The sequence below is a fragment of the Lissotriton vulgaris genome, chromosome 6 (genome assembly GCF_964263255.1).
Source record: "Lissotriton vulgaris chromosome 6, aLisVul1.2, whole genome shotgun sequence".
In the NCBI taxonomy this organism is placed as follows: domain Eukaryota; kingdom Metazoa; phylum Chordata; class Amphibia; order Caudata; family Salamandridae; genus Lissotriton; species Lissotriton vulgaris.
In genome coordinates this window covers 1,712,694,019-1,712,716,975 of record NC_141694.1, presented here as the reverse complement: position 1 = coordinate 1,712,716,975, position 22,957 = coordinate 1,712,694,019, and the positions used below count along the sequence as shown (strand labels likewise).

At 50.8% G+C, this 22,957-nt stretch overlaps 1 protein-coding gene across 4 annotated transcripts in view; it reads left to right on the top strand.

Annotated features, from left to right (window-relative positions):
- The window catches only part of EPRS1 (glutamyl-prolyl-tRNA synthetase 1), a 470,400-nt gene that overhangs the window by 268,169 nt on the left and 179,274 nt on the right, over positions 1 to 22,957 (top strand). For all 4 annotated transcript variants that reach the window (XM_086927918.1, XM_086927917.1, XM_086927914.1 and 1 more), the window contains one exon: positions 22,573 to 22,624. In XM_086927918.1, the coding sequence (XP_086784044.1) occupies positions 22,573 to 22,624 (52 nt within the window). The remainder of the gene's footprint in view (positions 1 to 22,572; positions 22,625 to 22,957) is intronic.

Here is a 22,957-nt window from a genome sequence, read left to right as displayed (position 1 = left end):
GTACTCTAGTGGGCGAGGAATGAACTGCACAAGTATTCAGGGAGGGACGGAGGTTCCTCCGATTGATGCACTCTAGTCTCGTGCACATTGGCACTGTGAAGTGAGTGCATGTACAAGTAAGCATTAAGAAAAAATACCACACATGTCCTCCTGCTTAGAGCATTAATGTTAAGGTCATCTCTCTAAGGAAAGGGGGGGCGTGACTTGGACGCCGATCGGATGGCGGCGTGAGCTTGCAGCTCCGCGCTGGGTCCCGCTAATTCTCCTGAAATCAGCACCCGGGGCGACCCCTGGTCGGTGCGACTGACCTACGCAGAGTTGGGGAGCAACTGGGCACCGACGGAAGGCACTTGGGGGCTTGCTGGCCCCGTGGAGACCCCGTATGACGACGTCCGAAGTGTTGCCCGGGGTGTGAAGAAAATGGCGGCGGCGCAGGCTGATGGCTTCGGACACCGAAACTGAGCGGACATAGCCTCGACTGGCGGGGTGGCCCGCTGCTGCGAGATCGGCGCGGCGGGAGCTGTGGATGCGGTCCTGACGGCGGGGAATTTGGAACCCAGCATTGACCGGACATTGGGGGCGATCGCTCGTCTATACACTTCCTCCGCCACCCCCTCTTCCTGGACCTAGCGGTAGTGAGGCGGACGGAGCTGGTTCTGGTGATCCTTGGAGTTGCGGCCATAGTGGTGGCACTCTATTGCGGTCACTGCTGAGACACACGTCCCACTACACAGTGGTGGTTGGGACTTGGCGAGACCCGCTGCCCGTGACGGAGCACCCTAAGATGGCGGCTGCAGGGGGAGCGTCCACCATGGATCGGGGACAGGAGGATGTGGCTGCACTGTCCCAGGTTGGCGAGGCCCCCCCGCCGATGATGGACCAGGAACAGAGGCTGCATCGGCGCCTGGATGCCATACTGGATGGTATCACCTCGACCAAGGAGGCATTGCAGCAGGACATTGCGCAGGTCGCCACGGGGCTGGGGCTCCTGCGAGCGGATCATGCCAAACTGGCAGACAAGGTTAAGGACCATGATCAGCTCTTATTGGACCTGAAACCAGCGGTGGTGACCGCGGAACACAAAATAACGGACATCCTGACCCGGTTGGACATGTTGGAACAACGGGCGGAGGATGCCGAAAGCCGCAACAGACGGAACAACGTGAGGGTCGTAGGCCTGCCGGAACGAATTGAGGGGGAGGATGCGGTGGCCTACATGGAGGAATGGTTTCGGACTGTGGTGGCACCGGAGGGCCTTACTTCTTTCTTTACGCTGGAGCGAGCTCAGAGTGCCGGCTCGCCCGCCAGCGCTTGGCCGCCCCCCCGACCGATGGTGGTGAGGCTCCTTCATTAAAAGGACCGGGACCTCCTAATCCAGCGAGCCCGGGCTTCGGGCCCATATGAGGTGGAAAACAGCAGGGTCACGATCTTTCCGGACTACACTCAGGGGGTCCAGAAGAATAGAGCATCGTTTCTGGCAGTGAAAAAGGAACTGAGGGAGGAGGGTATCCAGTACTCCTTGCTCTTTCCGGCCAAGCTGCGGATAATCCTGGACGGGGCCACGCACTTTTTTCAGACCCCGGATGAAGTGTGGTTGTGGTTGGAATCGTACAGGGCTGGCACGGACAGGACTCACAAAAGCCGACGAGATCGGCCGAAACCGTCTCAGGTCCGGCAGTCACAAAGGATCCGCTCCCGCAATAGGCGTCAGCGGGAGAAACGGGAGGCCCAGATGGCTGCAGACAAGAGAGAGGCGCTTGCGGCGACGGCGGCCATTACGGGATCGCAGCCGGAGAGTGAACTGGCAGAGACGGACTCTGGCGACGAAGGCGGCAGGACCGGAGAGGAACTTTCGGAGGCGGAGAGCATGAAGGGGCCAGTGGTCACCCCCCAGACTTCCGATGGGATTTTCCACGGCTGATTCTTCGTTGGGACTTGGACACGGTTCTTGGTAGGGTGGTATCCTGTAGGAGCGGGGTGGGTCGCCGGGTAGGGTGCCGCATCGGCATGATGGGATGGAGGGCGCGGGGCGCGGGCTCCGCTAGCTGGGGTCGGCGATAACTCACCCCCCCCCGGGCCCTTAAGGCCTTTTGTGGTGGCGACCACAGGTTAGTACGATGTGTGTTTCGTTTAAGGTTTGGATCGGGGCTGACACTGGGTTTGTGGGCTCTGTCCTGGGGAGTTGGGTTTGGGGTGTTTTCTTTTCTAAAGCTTGTTTTGGGGGGGCAACTGCTATGGTGTGGGCATTGACTGGCTACATTTGAACTGCATCGCTTTATGCTGGCATGGGGACGTTACCTAACTTGAAATGCCTGACGTGGAATGTCCGAGGGCTGCGAACTATGGTCAAGCGCCACAAAGTACATGCGTATCTGGTGAGGAGGGGGGTTCAGGTTGCCATGTTGCAGGAGACTCACCTAACGAAAAAGGAATGTACCGCACTACAGAAAAGATGGCGGGGTCAGGTTTTTGGCACCACTTATTCAGCGTTTGCTAGGGGGGTACTGATTTGGGTGAGAGCGGGGATACCGTTTCAGGTGCTGAATCAATTGGTGGATCCTGAGGGCAGATATGTGGCGGTGGAGGGGAGGTTGTATGGTCGGGATGTGGTTCTCTGCTGTGTATATGCACCAAATGTTGATCAGGCCCGCTTTTTCGATGGTTTGTCTGGGTCCTTGGCCTCCTTCTTAGCGGGCCCGGTGATACTGGGGGGGGACTTTAATTCGCTCACGGATTTGGCCTTAGACAGATCTCACCCTCCCCTTGTTGACTCCCCGGTCCGTAAGCTAGCCATGCATAGGAAGGATTGGCAGGATAGGTGGGGGCTACTGGATGTATGGCGGGAACAACACAGGGACGCTAGGGACTACTCCTTTTTCTCAGCACTCCACGCTCTACATGTGAGAATTGATTCGGTACTGTGTAGCGGGTCACTGGCCCCACTGGTTTCCCACTCGGAGTATCTGACCAGAACCATCTCGGACCACAATCCTCTGCTGGTGCATGTCCAATGGCAGCGAGAGCGTTCTGCGATTCCAACATGGCGGCTCCGGCCCGACACGCTGGAGGATTCAGTGTTCAGTGAGGCGGTTCAACAGGGCATCGATCAGTATTTCAGTGAGAATGAGGGTACAGCTACATGTAGGTCCTCTGAATGGGATGCGATGAAAGTGGTGGTGAGGTGTGTGTGCCTGGGTAGGTTTTCGAATGCTCGTTTGTCAGTGCTGAATGCGCTCGCTAGTGCGGAGGAAAAACTGAGGGAGCTGGAGCGGCGCAGGCCGACCCGACCGGACTTGCAGGCCCGGTTGTTGGAGGCAAAGGAGGTGGTAGCCACCGAAACGGAACGGTTACGGAGCTATGACTACAAGCAATACGCCATTAGAGCGCATGCCGAAAGGGACAAGGTGGGAACGCTACTGGCCAGGCTTGCTAATCCTGAACTTCGAGGCTGCCCGGTCCTTAGCATCAACAATGCACTGGGGGAAACGGTATACTCCCAGTCGGCGGTGCTGGAGTGCTTTTGGGCTTATTACGCGGAACTGTACGAGAGTCAGTTGGGAGTAGAGGCCCACGAAATCGCGGCATATCTGGAGACGAGGCAGCTTCCGGTCCTTGACGATGACGATGCGAAAACCTTAGGTGGACCGATCACGCTGGCCGAGATCAGGACGGCCATTAAGAACATGGCGCGGAATAAAACGCCCGGGGTGGATGGTTTTCCGATAGAGTTCTATCAGAAGTACGTGGATAGCTTAGCGCCCAGACTGTTGGTGGTATATGCTGAGGCTTACAGGTTGGGGGGTCTGCCCGGATCAATGAGGGAAGCACTGATAGTGCCGTTGCTGAAACCCGGCAGGGAAGCGACGGATGTGCGGTCCTATAGACCATTGTCCATGCTGACGGTGGACTACAAGATATTGAGCCGGATCTTGGCCACCAGGCTGGCCCCACACATGACTGGCCTGGTGCACAGGGACCAGGCGGGGTTTATCCCCACGAGGAGCACGGCGTTAAATATTCGTCGCCTGGTTGGGATACTGGACGGTGTAGTGGATGCGGACGGTGCCCAGGCGGTGTTGTCAGTAGACATTGAGAAGGCTTTTGATAGTTTGGAATGGGTCTATCTGGATGAAGTGCTAGTGAGGTTTGGTATTGGTGAGGGGTTCAGCAGGTGGACGAAGGTGCTGTATTCCTTGGCAACGGCGCGAGTACGCCTGGGCAGTTTGGTGTCCGCGGCTTATCCGGTCGGTAGGGGAACGCGACAGGGGTGCTCCCTTTCCCCTCTTTTGTTCGCACTGGCGATGGAACCCTTGGCGGTGCGTGCCAGGTCGGGAGACGAATATGCAGGGATCGCAAGCGGTGGGCGGCTGCACCACATCTAGCTGTACGCGGATGATCTGCTGCTGTATATGGAGGACACGGACCGGGCTTTGGAGGGGGCGATGGAAATGCTGTCCGAGTTCGGCCGGTTGTCGGGCCTCAGGGTTAACTGGGCGAAGACCTGTGTCTTCCCGCTTCGAGCGGATGCGCCCTGCGCCACACGTGACTTGGGGGTGGTCTGGGAGCCATCTTGCTTTACTTATTTGGGAGTCCGTATCTACCACGAGGCCGCGGACCTATTAGAGGGCAATATTGGACGGTGCGTGCGGGCGCTGAGAGGCTGTATGTCCTTTTGGGCATCCCTTCCCCTGACGGTGCTGGGTAGGATCGCTCTGCTGAAAATGGTAGCGCTTCCAAGACTCCTTTATTATTTCCGGACGCTGCCCATCTGGATCCCCCAGAGGATCTTTAGGGATTTGCGGACGATGGTTATTGATTTCCTTTGGGGGCATGGCCGCCGTAGAGTGGCACTGAACACGTTGCTACGCCCTAAGATTGAGGGGGGGATGGCCGTCCCCGACTTTGAGCTGTATTACTTGGCGGCGCAGCTTCAGGTTCTTACACAGCATGTAGCTAGGGTGATCAGGGGGCCGGAGTGCGACCGAGAGTTGGGGATACAACGCCATGTGCTGGCCTATATAGTTATGCAGCAGAAACTGGAGTTGCGAGGCCTCACTATGGAGGAGCGGACGCTCAGGTTATGCTGGCAGAGGAGTCTGAGGAGGGCGTAGGCGACTCGACCGTATGCACCGGAGATACCGATCGGCATGTTGACCGCTCTGCCGCATGGGGGCGATTGGTCCCCACTGTTGGAATGGGAGGAGTCGGGACTGCAAGTGGTAGGGGACCTATATGTGGAGGGGACCTTGGTGCCCTTCGAGGTACTACAGGAACAGTTTGGGCTGCCGGAGGGGGGCTTCCTCTTGCATGCAGCCGTGGTGGCGGCCATTCAGAAACACTGGAAGGGGGGGCTCATCGAACCGGACACGACCATGGCATGCCAGTACGTAGTAATGGCCGCGGGCACATTTAAGGCGGTGACCTGCCTCCATAATAGGATGCTGCACGAGGGGCTGGCACCGCTCCTGGGGCTGAAAACGACCTGGGAGGCGAGCATAGGTAGGCCCATTCCGGACACGGTGTGGGGCCACATACTTAAGCGTACGTGGAAGGGCACGAGGAACGCGCGCTTCCAGCAGGTGCACTTCTTCGTATTGCATAGGGCCTACCTGACTCCGGAGAAGATCAGACGGTACTTCCAGGTGCAGGACGCACGGTGCCCGAGGTGCTTGGCGCCGGAGGCGGATATGGATCACCTTTTCTGGGGCTGTCCGAAACTGGAGGCCTACTGGGCGGAGGTAGGAGACCTTCTCAATGCAGTGACCGACAGGGAGGTGGAGTTTGATATGGCGGCGTGTCTGTTGCTCTGGTTCCCTCACACCAAACACACTAAGGTGACAAGTAAGTTTATCGACCTAGGGCTGATACTGGCACAGAGAGAGATCACCTGGCACTGGAAGTCGAGGGAAGGACCGTCTGTGAGGAGATGGACGAATGACTTGCTGAGGTGGTCCGAGTGCGAGAGTGTGCTCCGAATGAGGCAGGCCGTCAAGCTTGATAATGAGAAGACCTTAGAATCAGCGCGCGCATGGGAATTGATAGTGCAGGCCTTGCGTGATTCATTAGTGGAGGAAGAGGACTGAATGGACAGGGCTCGAGGACACCGCAAGGCTTATGAGTACAAGGATGTCATTAGATCTGTAGCGGGACCCATGCAAGAGTCAGGAACAGGGCACACACCATTGGCGGTTGCTGGGGGGGGGGGGTGACCAGGGGTTGTTTAGGGGTTGTTCAGGGGTGGGATAGGAGCCGGGAGGCAGATTAGTCACTGTAGCGCTACTGGGTTGGACTGATGACTGGGTTTGTGGAGCGTGGGCGGATAGCGGGAGGCGGCAGGGGCGCCCGGGACGGGCATGATGAGGGCCTCGTAGGGTACGGGGAACGGGACAGTAGCGGCTCTGTGGCACCGGAATGTTAGCATAGGATGGCTGATGTTGGGGTCAGGTTATGGTTGGGGGGGTAAAATGCGGATACGTAAAAAGATTTCGACCATTGTCCCTCAGGGACGCTCACCATGATGTCTTGTTGCTAATTGGGACGCAGTGCCGCCTGGCCTCCGGGATGCGGGCTGAATGGCTGTGTATGAAATACGCTCTTACGATTGATGCGGGGGGACACCATGAGTGGACTGGTTGAGCAATTGTATGCTATGGTTTCTAATTCTGCAATAAAAACAAATAAAAAAAAAAAAAAATCTCTCTAAGGAAAGGAGTTTATTTCCAGATTAGGCACGAGTCCAGAAAAAGCAGTGGTTAACACCTCTACATTATACTACTATATATATCTCAACGACATAAGTTAATAACTGGACTATATGTGGACACCATGTGTAAAAGCTGATAATGAAAATGTCACAATGTAGCAATGGTGTACCATTACTTAGCATCGTCAGGAACAGGGGGTCTAAGAACAGGCTATGAGCAGTATCAGATATGGAGTAGGTTTATCGCTGATCGGTGCCCTCCAAGACACGAGGTTGTCAGAGGTCGCATATGGGTAGTAGCTGATCTTATCTAGGTGTTGAGGCAATGGTCAAGCCAGGGTCTTGGTGTGTGCGTAAAAGCCCCGGATGGGGCAACTAAGGATGGTGGTAAAGACGTGGCCCTGTCCTTATACCTATACTGGCGGTTAGATTTCGGTAGGGGCTATCTAGTATTAGTGAGTATACACATGAAAGGGGTGAAGACCAGTGTGGCAGTACTTTAAACAGGCTCTTAAAGTTCAGTCCATGCTATGTCATAATTTCAAGCCTCATTCATGGGTGCGCAGGCGGTGTACCCACCGTTGTTCTCGGCTTAGGAGTGACGTGCTACTCCACCCTGGATCTGCCTCTAAAATAGTCCATCGTATGGTGTGACAGGGGTGGCCTTTGTCAATGAAGTGATTAGTCATCTTGGTAGCCGTCTGTCCACGTCTGATGGTACTCTTGTGCTCGCTGATCCTTATCTTCACGGCTCGGGTTGTCATCCCCACGAATCTGAGTGGGCACGGACAGGTAATCAAGTAGACACAGTTGGTTGTGTTACAATTGGTGTGTTTGCGCTGTTCCCACACAGTCATCCTGTTGTAATGATTTTGTGTGTTTTGTAGATGAGCAAGCCCCACAAGTGGATAATGTCCTGTTATTGGAGGTAGGTTCCATAATGTAGTTTCCTGGGGTTTATTTTTTGCTTGAGCATGTGTTCACCAGCTGATCACGGAGGTTCATATTCTGTCCCTGAATACTTGATTAGTTCATTCCTCGCTTACTAGAGTACGCATGCACACCACAGAGATGTCTTCCTAGTTCACGCAGGCGCAGCATAGGTACATGATTGTGAGGCAATACAGAAGTAGGAGTCTCCCTCGATCAATTAACAAGAGTATTTCTAGAGGACCCCACCTCCTTCCTCTCACTTTCAGGCAGGCATCAGGACAGGGCAGGTTTAGACGAGCCGACACCCGAGCTAAAATGTCCATGACCATGACGTAGGACAGCATCCAAATGAGTAAGTGAATGCTACGGGAACCTATATGGCGTGCAAGTTTGCTTACTTTAGTTCCCTGGTCATGTCTTGTTACTATCTTTACAGCCAGGTAAGGTGCGGGCACCCTACTAGAATAGCCTATGTAGAACTTCTCCTTTCCCAGTTAGGTAAGGGTCCCAGCAACTTGACCTGCATTTACCTTGTCATATGACCCGTTCCGACACTTCTCTCTAACCTCGAATGCTTGAGTACGCATGGGAGCTACCATAAGCCCTCACCATCCGCTGTTGCCATACAGAGTTTGGTGTTAGCTTGATTTGTAGCTGGCCAGTGTGACGACTGACCAGTGTGACAGGTACAGTGGAATGTGCCCCTCACATCTTTCAGGCACCCTCGCCGACATTGAGACCTCTGTGGTGCCAGGCGGTGAGTCTATATGGCCGCTGCCCTCCAGGCGGGGCTTTGTTGGGTCTCCGTCGTCTGCACCTGGTGAATTGATCGCGCAGGGTGCCTGAAGCAGAGGGTACTACGGATACTTGGCCCGTCTCTCCTTCTCTTTTTCCTTTTCTTTATGCACATAATCAAGACTCGTTACCTCGACATACATGTGTAGAGGCCTACCTCTCAGCCTCCCCTACTTACCTGCAGTATGTCTTTTGTTTTATTGTTTTCCCTTCTAGGTCACGATCAGGAGTGGACACAATTATTTAGTTGTAGCCTTAACTAAAGGATTCTTATTTGATGGCCCCCACTGATCGTCCAGAGGGTTAATTTTACCCTCTTATCAGTATTGGTATTTTGATTTTTTTCAGGTGCACCACACAACCTTCACAGCTTTAATCTGGTCCTGATGAAACGCCAGGGATCTTTTTGACCACTGAGGCGTGAAACATGTCGACCTCCTAGTTACCTGGGCACAAACCTAAAGGGGTACCTCCCAACCTACGGGTTTTGTACTCTGCTAAGGGTACCACCGTATTAAAGTATCATTGTTTGTAACCCTTAGACCGTTTTAATTTCTTGCACGCACTTTGTCACCCTCCACATAGGACTCTCTCCACACACCTACCTGCCCCTAACGCCAGTTCTCAAAAGATCTCTGAAAAAGTGACCCTTCGGGAGACTCGTAGGGCATTGCAGCGCCGGCCCGACGAGGAGCAACTGCCCGATAATGAAGCAGGACATCCTTTGGGGTGTGTGAGGGCTACAAGAGACCAGACTTGTTCTTCCCCACTCAGTCCCAGACCTAGGATACCTACCTCTTTGCTCTTCTTTCTTCTCCTGCAGTGAGACAGTGACGACGTGCACTACTCACCTTGGAACAGTGCCCCTCTTCTGTGTTAAAACCCATGATGACCAAAAGACAAAATAGTTAGTAGAGAGAGATAAAAGGGTCCAGACTCAAATGATGAGAACTGGTAGGAATACGACAATGTTGATTACTTTTCATTGTATTTTAACTCTTTTCTCTGTTCTTAAAGTTGTACCATGAAACAGGGATGCATTTGTGCTCTTTAACATTTGTGAATTAGCGATCAGTTTCACCACCCCAAAGAAAGATTAAGCCTGTACCAGCAATGACAGTTGCCACCCACACTCTGAATATTGGAGCATTACACAGTTTCTTTGTCTTGCTTCAGCAGCATGTGAATCTTATGCTATCAAGTAATTACGGTCTGCCTTTAAAACAATGTTAGCATGACTGCTGTATCATGCAACAAAGAGTATAGACCTTGTTTCCTTACACAGAAGTAACAATTTGCAAGATTAAGAGAACGCTTATTTTGGTCTACATAGCCTAGATGTTGTTTGAGCCATAGTTGCATGAAAACTAAGGACTTCCAAATAGGTAGTGTATAGTCCCCTTTGATTATAAGTAGAGTTTCTAGTTTTCAATTAAAACAGATTGAACCAATAAAACACCACTAAAGAGAATGTGTTCTTCAGCAAAGCCAGACCAGAATACACTAGCTTTTGCTACCTTTTTACTGCTTTGGTACCCTCTGATGTCATAGTAGTAAAGGTGCAGCCCTAACTCAAAGTACCCTTCTCTGATGGTTGTGTCTGCAATCATAAGCCATTTAACAAAACTTTGGGACAACCCAGAAGGTGTCTTGGCCCCCCAGGTTTTACTTCCACTACTGTATGGTACCGATATTGATTTGGCTAGCTGATCTGATAGACGACTAGCCGCAGATTCCTTAACTTAGAATATCCCTAGGCGTAAGGCTGGATCCGGAAAACTTTACGCAGCAGCACCTCTGCGTGCCGGGAGGCAGCTCCGCCCGACTTCGCCCTGACGTTGTCCACGGACATCTCGTCAGCAAAGCTATATATGCCCCTCCCAGCGCGCTGACGTCAGTTTTTTTCTTTTCCGCGTCCGAGCTCGGATCCTGGAAAACCAGCAGTTCCTTGGCCTGGTTTTGGGCCTTCTTGTCACCCTCTGTGTCGTGGGAACAGTGTGCAATGCCTTCTGGCTTTAAAGCTTACGAAGCCTGTGTGCGTCGGATGTCTGCCACTGACCCGCACCTTATCTGTATAGGGTGCCTCATCGTGCACCACGACTCCAAGAATGCGACGCCTGCCAGCGGATGAAGCCCAAGTCCCTGAGAGAGCGCCGTATGAAACTGCTGGCCGCATGGATGTCCGGCCCAGCTCCCCCTCGTCGCCGCTCTTCCTCTCGGGATCAGGCTCGTTCCCGAGGTTGCTCCGCGAATGCAAATGTGAAAAAAGGTAAGCATAAGCACAGGCGTTGCCTGCGGAGGTCTTCCTTCAATATCCATGCCGCTGCCGCCCATTCCTCTCGCATTGTGCCAGGTACATCCTCTGTACCCTCCCTTTCCGGGAGTTAATGCAGCCCGTGCCCAAATGGAGGCCTATTCTAAGGTACTCCAGGCTTGCTCTGAGTTGCCCCCTCTCCATGGTGCGCTTTCGGGTCCCACAGAGGTAGCAGGCACTCATGCCGGGACCTCGTCTGCGGACGTTTTCCCGGCACCGGTTGTGTGCGTCGACTCAGATTCCAGAGCAGATGCGACGCCAACAAGCCAGGGCCATGAGCAGAGCCCACCCCGTCAGTCAGCGCATAGCCCTGAGCGTCTTCCTGCTCTGATGTGGGAGGCGGTGCCGGTGACGCCCTGCTCGATGCTGGGTACTACCCCAGGCTCGACAACGGGCCCGGAACCTCGTTCTTTCTCCGGGCAGTTTAAGTGGGATCGACGTCAGTATGCGTCCCGGTCGAGTCCCCTGTGGAGGTCGTCAACGTCCAGGCGACTCCGACACGGCGTCGATCGACGCCGGTACCAACGTCGGTTCCTCTTCTCTTGGTTGAGGTTGTTGCTCCCCCTGACTCCTCGGGCGGTGATAGGTCTCCTACCCGGCGTCAGTCGACACCGGTACTAGTGATTACGTCTCCTCCTTTACAACATGAGGCTTCCTGGGACTCCCCAGATCAAGGGTCCATGGTGCAAGTACCCAGTGTTGCCTGGAAGGAAGGTGCACTGCATGAACAAATCAAGAAGTTATGAGTTCTTTGAAGGTTCTTCTTTTATTTAATTTCTTTGTGAAGACAGCTAACACGTTCGGTTCCTTCTTGCCATGGGAACTTCGTCAGGGCTAGTATGATATTAGTACGGCTTCCATATTTCGCGCCTGAATACGTCGTGTGTCCATAAAGTTTAATCTCCAAAAGACGTCTAACCAGAGATATGTAGAAAAGTCTGACAGATAGCAGAAGTATTTAGAACAGCGAGATTTTGGAATCAGTATGTAATCCACAAGAATTGCAAATTAGTGCCAGAGCAGACCAGGTCCTGATGCTTCCAAATATTGTGGACTAGGCATAAGGTATATTTCCTGGGTGCACACTGAAGAGAGAAGGTACCCCTCACAAGTAAGCGATAGATCCTAATATCAAGAAGTGGCGGTCTCAGCTTCTTATAGCGACGTTTAACGTGATGAAACAAATCCGCGCCTCCATAATACGAGGTACACGGACAGAGTAGCGTGGCTGCAACATTTTATTGGGGTTGCAGCGTCTCTTTTTGGTGATGTCTTGTGGTGAGCTATCCTTAAATCTTGTGTTCCGGACTTGTTCTCCTTCTCCTTCACCTTCACAGTTTTACTTTTGGATGCGGGCTTCTGTCCTCTGCCAGGCTGTTTTTTCCACATCCTTGTCTCCTTTAACGTTGCCTTAGCCTTTGCTCGTGCAGGGTTGCTTTCCAGAGCGCTGCTCTGTCTCACCTCTTCTTTCTAATGTTTGCACACTGTTTCCATATTCTTAGTGTTTTTGGTGGTGCCTCCGCGTTGCGAAGTGTAAAAGGTTCTCCGCCGAAAACTGACGTTGGCGCGCTGGGAGGGGGATGTATGGCTCTGCTGACGTCATGTCTGTGGGCGACGTCCGGGCGGAGTTGGGTGGTGCCGCCTCCCAGCGCGCAGAGGTGCTGTTGCGTAAAGTTTTCCGGATCCAGTCTGACGCCTAGGGATATTCTAAGTTAAGGAATCTGCGGCTAGACGTCTCTATCAGATCAGCTAGCCAAATCCATATCGGTTACGTGGCAACTGCATACCTGCAACCTTCAGTGAAATTGACACCGTGTCTTTTGATCACGTGTCCGCGGAAAGGCTGTTCAATATCTAGCCCCCCGTGCCGAGTCCCACCGGCGTGTATGCAGTGGCCCCGTAACAGTCAGGTTTCGGGAGAATTTTAGAGTGAAGATTGAGAGTACAAAACCCCTGCTAGCCCTGATGAAGTTGTGAGAAATTGTAGCAACGAAACATGTTGGCAATGTTAAAGTGATTATGGTGTGTTGGCAACCATTTTTAATCGGGAGGGCTTGCAGCTTGGAATTAAATTGGTTGGCCAGCAAGCTGTACCGGGTTTTAAAGGTGAGAATTATGTTCACTGGTTCTCACAGGGGTTCAATGAGCACATAGACTGAATAGCAAGCACGATTGCTGCACTCACTATTACCTTTTCACTATATTTTTGTTTAAAGGGAGAACATATACATTTCTTTCTTTCCCACACACAAAGAGAGAGAGTGGCCTATGATAAGTGGGTACACATGCAGTCATCAGCCAGCAACCCCCTTGGGTGTCGCTACTGTGAGTTACTCTCTCTCTTCCCTCACAATTTCTGTTGATGAAGGTGGAACTTAGCCTCATTGATGCTGTTTTTTAGAGTAGAGAGTAACACATCATGACAAATCAGAGTAGTGTAAGCTATCACACTCAAGGGCATTGAGAAAATTATTGAAAACCCTTGGATTGTCATTCCTGTTAGGTGTAGGTGTGATAGAGGTGAGGCCCTTTTTTAGGTTTTGCCTAGCCAATGCATACGAAGTACGCATGCGCTAGGAAAAACTTAATGATATCTGTGTGTGGGGACTGGACCGTCCCCACTCTCTCATTGGCTAGCTCCATAAATGGAGGCTAGCCATTGGGAGAAGGCTCTGTCTGTCAATCTCGGACCAGATTCGGGGGCATTCCCGAGAATTTTTGGCTTTTGGCTACGTCACGCTACATCAGCCGAAAGCCGATTCTCGGGAACGCCCCCGAATCTGGTAAGGCACTAGTGGCACCCCGAGCGCTCTGCCGCCTCCTACTATGGTGCAAACGCTGCCTCCCTGATTGCTGCCGCTGCCCGGGGCCGAGAATAACTTGAGGGCCTTGCCGGGGCCGCGGAGAGCAAGAACGAAGGAGCTGCCCTCCCATTGGCTGAGGCGGTCGAGCCCCCTCAGTGCCGCCGCGCTAGGAGTGGTTCTCGAGCTGCCGCGTCATCGCTGGAGCCGCGCTGGGATTGGCCGCGCGATCACTCACTGCTTATGTTTTGGGATCTGTGGGGGCTCCAGGGATCTCTCTGCTCCCAAGGGTGGGGACCCGTGGACAAGAGGCAGAGTGGACGGTTTGTAGCGCAGCCTCACTTTAAGATGTTACTGTGTGTTCACGGGTCTGCGGCAATAAACTCTGCCCAATTTGCATGCCACAGGTTTAAATCTATAAATTGGTATGGCCTAACGGCCTCAGCTGCTGTGAAACTTCGCCGCCCGCCTGAGCTAGAGACGGGCCGCCGCGCTGCCCGCGGCGACCCGGAAGTGACTAGCCAGCCGGCCAATCCTAGCGCGGCCGGCCGGAAGTGCCCGCCCCCCCCCGCAGCCCGGGGGAAGAAGGAAGACGGCAGCCCAGGAGAAGAAGTATGGCGGCCTACGCGGGGCTCCCGTGGCCTGGAGGGAGCACCGGGAGAAGCGGAGGACGTTGCCGGTCTCCCATGCTGAAGAGGGAGACCGGAGAAGTGCCCAAGAGATTGACGCTTTCGCAAGGAGCCCCCGCCAGGACGGCGGCACAGGATAAGAAGTATGGCGGCCCACGCGGGGCTCCAGTGGCCTGGAGGGAGCCCCGGGAGAAGCGGAGGACGTTGCCGGTCTCCCATGCCGAAGAGGGAGACCGGAGAAGCGCCCAAGAGATTGCCGCCGTCGCAAGGAGCCCCTGCCAGAGTGCCCGGTAAGTTAAATGGGCTACCGAGCGCAGCAGCACCACCACCAGAGGCTTGGGGCTCGGAGCCGCACCATGGTGGACCTGGGCGGCTGCCCCAGGAGACACCTCTGCGAGCCCCTGCCGCCCCCCCGCCCTGCTCTGCTGGGCTCTGCTGCTGCTCTGCTTGGGGCTCGGAGCCCCTCCATGGTGGACCTGGGCGGCTGCCCCAGGAGACACCTCTGCGAGCCCCTGCCGCCCCCCCGCCCTGCTCTGCTGGGCTCTGCTGCTGCTCTGCTTGGGGCTCGGAGCCCCTCCATGGTGGACCTGGGCGGCTGCCCCAGGAGACACCTCTGCGAGCCCCTGCCGCCCCCCCGCCCTGCTCTGCTGGGCTCTGCTGCTGCTCTGCTTGGGGCTCGGAGCCCCTCCATGGTGGACCTGGGCGGCTGCCCCAGGAGACACCTCTGCGAGCCCCTGCCGCCCCCCCGCCCTGCTCTGCTGGGCCCTGCTGCTGCTCTGCGCCCCGGAGAGCTCCGCGCTGGCAGACTTCTCAGGTAAGACCCTCTCTGCTTCCCAGCCTTTCCTCTCCCAGCCTTTCGTCACCCAGCCTGCCCTCTCCCAGCCTGCCCTCCCCCAGCCTGCCCTCTCCCAGCCTGCCCTCTCCCAGCCTGCCCTCTCGCAGCCTGCCCTCTCGCAGCCTGCCCTCTCGCAGCCTGCCCTCTCGCAGCCTGTCCTCTCGCAGCCTGTCCTCTCGCAGCCTGTCCTCTCGCAGCCTGTCCTCTCGCAGCCTGTCCTCTCGCAGCCTGTCCTCTCGCAGCCTGTCCTCTCGCAGCCTGTCCACTTCCAGCCTGCCCTCTCCCAGCCTGTCCTTTCCCAGCTTGTCCACTTCCAGCCTGCCCTCTCCCAACCTGCACTCTCCCAGCCTGTCCCCTCCCTGCCCTCTCCCAGCCTGCCCTCTCCCAGCCTGTCCCCTCTCTGCCCTCTCCCAGCCTGTCCTCTCCCTGCCTGTTGTTGTGTCCCGGTGGCAGCAGGCAAGAGCGTGCACAGCATCCCCGAAGTAACAGCCCTAAAGCAAGCAAGAAGTACGCCCCCCTCCCACCAATCCCTGTTAGGTAGTGGAAACTGTCCAAACTGGGGTGCAGACAGCCCCTCTCACCTTTCGGCCTGGTACCACTGCACCAGCCGCACTACTTCCCTACTGACCGTTCTCCACTTCAGCCCCGTCTAAATTACAATTTCTGCTTGTGACCCTTTTGTCTGCTTGTGCTTGTTTTCGTGACCCTGTTGCCTGCTTGTGCCTCCGTGTGCCCCTGTTGCCTGCTTGTGCCTCCGTTTTCGTGCCCCTGTCGCCTGCTTGTGCCTCAGTTTTCGTGCCCCTGTTGCCTGCTTGTGCCTCAGTTTTCGTGCCCCTGTTGCCTGCTTGTGCCTCAGTTTTCGTGCCCCTGTTGCCTGCTTTTGCCTCCGTGTGCCCCTGTTGCCTGCGTGTGCCTCCGGTGCCCCTGTTGCCTGCTTGTGCCTCCGTGTGCCCCTGTTGCCTGCTTGTGCCTCAGTTTTCGTGCCCCTGTTGCCTGCTTGTGCCTCCGTTTTCGTGCCCCTGTTGCCTGCTTGTGCTTCCGTGTGCCCCTGTTGCCTGCTTGTCCCTCCGTGTGCCCCTGTTGCCTGCTTGTGCCTCTGTGTGCCCCTGTTGCCTGCTTGTGCTGTGTGGGTGTGTGTGGAAGGCTCTGTGTGGGTGTGTGGAGGGCTCTGTGTGGCTGTGTGTGTGGGGGGCTTTGTGTGGCTGTGTGTGTGGGGGGCTCTGTGTGGCTGTGTGTGTGGGGGGCTCTGTGTGGCTGTGTGTGTGGGGGGCTCTGTGTGGGTGTGTGTGTGTGGGGGCTCTGTGTGTGTTTGTGTGTGTCATTTGCGAGAGATAAAGCTAGTGGCATTGTAAATGACAATGCCATTTATTTATGTTTAAAAAAAAAAAAAAAATGTCAAGAGCAATGCCAATAGCTCTAACTTTAACAAAGGCAAAACCATTGCATTGTAAATGCTTGTTGTTTATAATGCTTTGAGTGGGGGGCGGCCTTACCTTGTTTCCCTCTGTGACTCATATTGTGTGAATTGGGATTGTAGCAACCAAAAGAAAAAAAACATGCAAACAGATGCCCCCATATTCAATGTCCTGCCATAAATCGCTGCACCTATACTTGTTGTTTTTCTTTTATATCATGATGGCCTCAGAGATACACACATCGCAACTTACAAAGGGGCAAGTCACCAGATCATGAACATGTTTCGTGCCCATGCGCATGCCTGGAAGATGTCCAGTCACTGGTTTCGCTGAAACTGTGCGGTCTACATTACATATATACGATTTAGTTTAAGGGAACTACTGTTCTGTGTCCTAATATAAACTTCACCAAAAGCAGCTATTTGTATCTGTGTGAGCAAGTGCTTGATGCAGCTCCAGCCCTTGCATCACAAAGTTCAATATTCATTCTGTCTGTCTCCTTGCCAAATTAAAGCTTGGAACAAGGCTTGACAGTAGGCAGTATCACCTATACAAACTACTGCTACGGCATGGAAACATTGAGCTGCGCTTGTTCTCTCCTCGGAAGTTGGAAAATGCTCTAGAACTGTGCATGCTCCACATAAAACAAAATCACATAGGCACAGACCAGAAATATACAACAATCTTCACTCAAGATATGAAATCTAAAGGCTAAAGACCCAAAGCTTGCTGCAGGTTATGATGTTTCTTTACTGCCTCAGCTGCTGCTTCACAAAGCAGCAGAGTTTGTGGTCACCACATTCTTCTCCACATGACAAGTTAGAGCAGGTAAAGCCCAGATCAGACCATAAGAATACCTTCTTGGTATCTCAAGACAAAAGAAGGGCAGTGTTACACGACTGAACATCCAACAATATATATCTTGGGTCATAAGTATAAAAGCTTTATTTGTCTGATCTTTGAAAATTTTCTTAAGCACAGAGATGCAGGAGTGCGTGTTAAATGCCTGCAAGTAACATTCAGATCTTAATGAGATGCAACATGTCTTCTTCCATGCATGGGATAGTCTTCACAGGGGGTGGGACAGGACTTCAGGAAAGAGGAATTTGGGAGCTGGGAAATGCGAAATAAAGAGAAATAAAGAAACACTCCATAAAAAGCAAACATATAGAAAGGTTCAAAGAAGGGGCTTAGGAGCAGGATTGTAGAATTGACAAAATGAATGAATCAGGCACGGAAGAATATAAAATAAATGCTTTAAATATTAGAAAAGCATCTGGATCTTTGTACAGAGCACAAAATAGAAGACTCTGATATCTACTGATTTTTATTTTTGTTTTACAAGTTTTGAAAACAGTTAAAACACATCATCGTAATTGACAACATATACTGTGAGATACAAATAAGCAAATAGGCACTCTATTGGGTGGTTTTACGAAGAATGGAGCTTCCCTTAGAGCCCCACACAGCGGACCCAGCACTTGACACTATGTCCAGACAAAAAATCCATACTTTAGATACCATAGAAATGGATCAAGATTGCTATCTATACATTCCTGGGAGCGTGGTAAGTATGCACAAAGGTGACCCTATATCTTGTACAGCTTTGTTTCACTCCATGTTTAAACCTAGTAAGAAGTTAAATGTAACACGTTTAGAGTAGCCCTTCCGATCTCTTTCAGGACTCCTAGACTCTTTCCACTTAGTTTCCTCTATAACCCCACACTTTACCAACTGTACACAAGAAATAGAGTAACATCTGATTGAAATATAGTATTGCCAGTGCAGCACAGACTCTTCTAACTGTCTGATTCAATCTTTAAACCACAAGTTTACTGCAACATCTTTGGAGCACCCCGCTTGAACTTTACACACATCATTTAATGTAAATCTATTAACCTATTCACCAAATACACAAGTAGTCTCCATTTGGACACCAGTGGTGCTTCCGGCTTTGCCAGGGGTTTGAGTCTCCGTACAGGGTTTCAGTACAATTTCTGATCAGACTACCTGTTGGTTTCTCCAATAGTTAAGGAAGCATTCCTGTGCATACCCATGTCGAGAGCCATGTCAGTACACACCTGGTTGCAGGTATAACTCTTCAACGTCCTACTTATTTTCTGGCCTTCTATCTTTGGAACAAGCACATACAATTATGTAGCCACTTTTAAAAAATCAGTGGCATTGCAGCAGGCATTGATGAAGAACTAGAGAATATAAAAAGCTGAGTCATAACACAAAATGTGTCTCGGGTCACAATTGTGAAAGGGCATGTGGCGTGGTTAACAGCCCAAGGCTATTCTACTAACTGTGTCAGCAGGAAACTTCCCATTTGACATATTGACCTTGAATTATCAAAACTCTTTAAAAAAAAGTATTTTAAAGTCCTTGACACAGCAGAAGTTACACTTGCGAAGGGGTTGCCAAAAGGTGACTTGATAGTACTGTATTCAGTTAGAATACCACTGACCATACATCTCTCAACAAATGAGGGTGTAGACCTTAATTTCTAAGAGGGTTTAGTGACTCTTCCTTTTAATGTAAAAATTCAAGACATGTAACCCCTGTACTGTCTCATTCTCCTTTTATGTTTGTTATGTCAAAGTGACTTGTAAAGCACATACCTACCTTTTCAGGTTTCCCAGCACTCCACCGCCCCCCCTTCACTAAATACAAATGCTCAAACTGTTAAATCGTATTATGCAGATGGAGCAGCCAAGACTTGAAATTATACTGACACATCATATTATGCAGATGAAAACAGCCTCGTTTTTAGTTCCTTCTGAAACACTGTGCGAATTACAGTCTTTCAGTGAGTGGCAGAGCATTCTATAATTTAGGGCGTGATAAGCAAAAGACCGTCTGTCCGTCCAGCCAGTCATGAACCTCTGATATCTGTGAACATTATTCTCAAATTCTCATGCTTAAAAAAAAACTGTGCCCACCCTTCAATGAGATTTCTTGACCAAAATGCTTCTCTACTATGCCTACTTCTATATACTGATTTATCACAGATGCATAAAAGTACCTTTGGGCATGGACAAAGATAAGTGGGATCGCACTAATACATTACTAATTCGCAGTAGTCTTCTTAGTTTACTCTAATGCTCCTGCTTCTGTACAAACTGGTCTCATTTAGGTTTTGTGTTTATTCTTGCCACCACTTTTGGTTGGTAGTAACAATGCACAACGTGGTAAAATATGGCATTAACGCAGACATATTGGATGCAACTATAGTTTGCCTTTGTTATTAGTCATCGCATTTGCAAACCATAAATTGGGCACAATCTTGGAAAACAATCATTGCAACTGTAATCGTCACTCGGGAGTTTTGTGCCTGGTTCCTGTGCAGTTTGAACATGTTTCATTTGGTAAGAATTCAGCTTTCCCTGGCCAGAGATGTTCCAACGCCAATTAGAATGGATCTGCTACTTTCTCATAAAAACTGGGCAATAGTGACTTGGTTAATATTTGCACAATGGTGAAGTGGCAAACAGAATGTACAATTGAGGAGGTAGGAAGCACTAGAAAAATGAAATTACAATCTTATACATCAATATATAGAAACATAGGTTTGATGGACTCACTGACACACACTCTTGGTTACTATTCTTCCAATGACCACGCTATAATATTCACGAACATCATACTTGGACCTCAAACACAGTCAACTGGTCTTCTACCAGCAGATCTGGGTTTTGATTTAAATTTCAAATGTATTCATTCTAATCAGTACACGTTACGCTGAATGTTGTGTTTTATGCTTAGGATGCTGCTTATTGTGCTTACATGAGAGAGATGATATATATTTAAAAAAGAAACAACATTTTTTTGATTTTACAGCTCCGGTTAGAAGTGGCGCTCCGAGCACAGTACAAATGTAAACTACAATACTGCATTGAAGTACAGTAAAAAAGCGATAGAACTACCACATCATGCAAGTCACCTGAACAAAATCAATATTATTATAAGGCATGCCCCGATCCTCCTGTTTTTTCATTGAGTGTCCACACTGCGGTGTCCCATGTCCCCACCATTAGACCATGTCCTGTCCATGCAGGGCTCTAACTGTATCACTCTGTACTCCGCCTAATCCTTTAGATCTTAAAGTTTTTCTGGGACAACCCTTTGACAGGTATATCAGGCGTTCCAATCGCATAAAATGATCCTTGGTCCATTTTTCCACAGGCTGTAGCAATGTCTCTTCTAGCGACAAGCCAAACCAAAGGTGCGTCCTCTTATAGTGTGTTCCCCCCAGATCATCTGAGAGATGGTAAAGGATGAGTTTGGGGTCCTGTGGAATGTCCCATCACCTTCTCAAGTCTCCCCAGCACACCTCCTTAACAGCAGGCCAATACCAGGCGGTGCCAGAAAGTGTTTGGTAAGTCTCCCTGTGGGTCATCGCACCCCATGCAATTCCCCTTGGGGATCAGGCCCATGCGATGAAGGGGGCTCTGGTGGAGTAAAATCGTTGAAACACCTTCCATAATCGTCTCTCTGGTGTTGCAGGGATTCTGCCCAAAAACAGAACTATGCGTAGGATTATGGGACCTTAGTGCATAGGGACGGAGTTATCCTAGCAGCTTAGTACCCATGAGCCCAGGACCGACTAGCTGTAGTGTCTCACTTGCCCTCCTACTCGCTCACAGAGAAACAAGTGATTAGACACCCCAGAACATAACACTCCCGAATCTCTCAGGAATCGTGGTTGCAAGACACACCCTTTCGCTCGCACTCTTGTACTTGTCCACAATAAGATCTGACAGAGACACGAAACAGTTTGAAATATTTATTTTAACTAACATGCTCTAACATGCAGTATACGTGCCACGACAAGCAGGAAAATGCATAATACAAATACAGTCAGCATAGCAGCTAGTCCATAAATCATGAAGGGAGATGTAATCATGAAGACAATAGAGCCTAACCTCCCTCCCCTTGCTAAGAAGCAGATTTATTATTTAGTAGAAATCTCTGGGTTTTGTCTGCAGACCCCATACCATAGCCTATAGATGGTAGATCTACATCATAGGTGCTGTCTTTCTCTTCTCCCTGGAAAGGTCCGTCTCCAAGTGTGTGCTACCTATTTGTGTATTCCAATAAGACCAAAGTTCGGTTTCCAAACAGCTGCATTGGTATGTTTTGTCTAGGTTCTAATGCCTGACCAGAACAGAATAACAAGGGGCATTGTTTATCGGCCTTGCTCACAGTGTTTAGTCTAAATCCCAGGAACCTGCAGAGAGTGAACACAGCGACGAGTTCTCATGTGAAAATGGCAATAGAGACAGTTGCAAAAACTAAAGTCTTGTGGTAACATGCGCAAAGCAGCTGGGAATCTGCAGCATGCTCATGCTAACTTAGAGACAATGACAATGTCCCTGTGGGCCATTTGACACTGGGCAGCTTTAGCTGCCTCTCCCTAATCATAGTCCTACTGTTGGCCCAGTTCCCCCTCCCACGCCCTCCCCACCCCCACTACCGGGTCTGATATGTTGCGCAAAAGCATTTTGTGTATTTCTGATAATTTATACTCCTTGAGGTTTGTGAAGAGAATGTTTTCCTCCATTGGAGAAATTTTGGGGATATCCTCCATTGATTGTAGGATAGGGCATGGGTTCTATCGGAGCATATTAGGAGTAGATATCCCACCCTCAACAGACGGTTTGCAACATTTCGCCGGAGCGATACGGTGCACACCCTCTCCCAACAGCAACATTCCGTTGAGAGTTTTGTTATTTTGTAATTATCATTTATGATAATTCATTCGTGATCATGGCATGAATGACAAAAACTTTGAGCAACTCAGAACAGCAAAGCACGAAAAACGTGCCGATCTGCTGAACACAACATCTAATAATTTGAATAAATAAATGTGTAATTAAAATAAAAATGTATGTGTTTATGAAAACAAAGTGCTGCTGATTTGATATATGTTCTGCTGAATTATAGAGATTGCAAATCATTTTGTCATGTAATACTGTCTTGAAGAGTTAAAAAATTGTCCAAGTATCCCATTTAGGACTTCGGTTAAATTTAAAATAGTTCATGTTCACTTTTCTCCTTGCTCTCCTGTCTCCACTTGTCTGAATAGATTTGCAGATTGTTTCATTGAACTGAATTATTTTTTTGTTTGATTTTTCTTTTTAGGTTGGGTCTGGAGGCTGCAAAAGAAGAAAACCTTGCAGAGTGGTATTCTCAGGTAAGCACTGACTACAGGAGGGCATTGATTGCTGGCATCTGTTTAAAAGGGAAAATTAAAGAAATCTTCACATGTTGATGCAGTACTTTGCAGTGTTTTTATTAGGTGACAGAGCCTGTAAATCTTTAGAAAGAAAAGTAAGATGCATTAGAAAGTGATTAGAATAATATTTGATGGGACCTGGATGTATAGGCTGGGAAATTAAAGCAGTTTAAGCCCCAAGGGAACGTGAGGGAACTGACTGATCATCATTGGTGGGTAACTAATCTTAGCAGTGTGCCAATTGATGGTCATGGCAGACATATTAGAGGTATTGTGTAATATGTGTGTTAA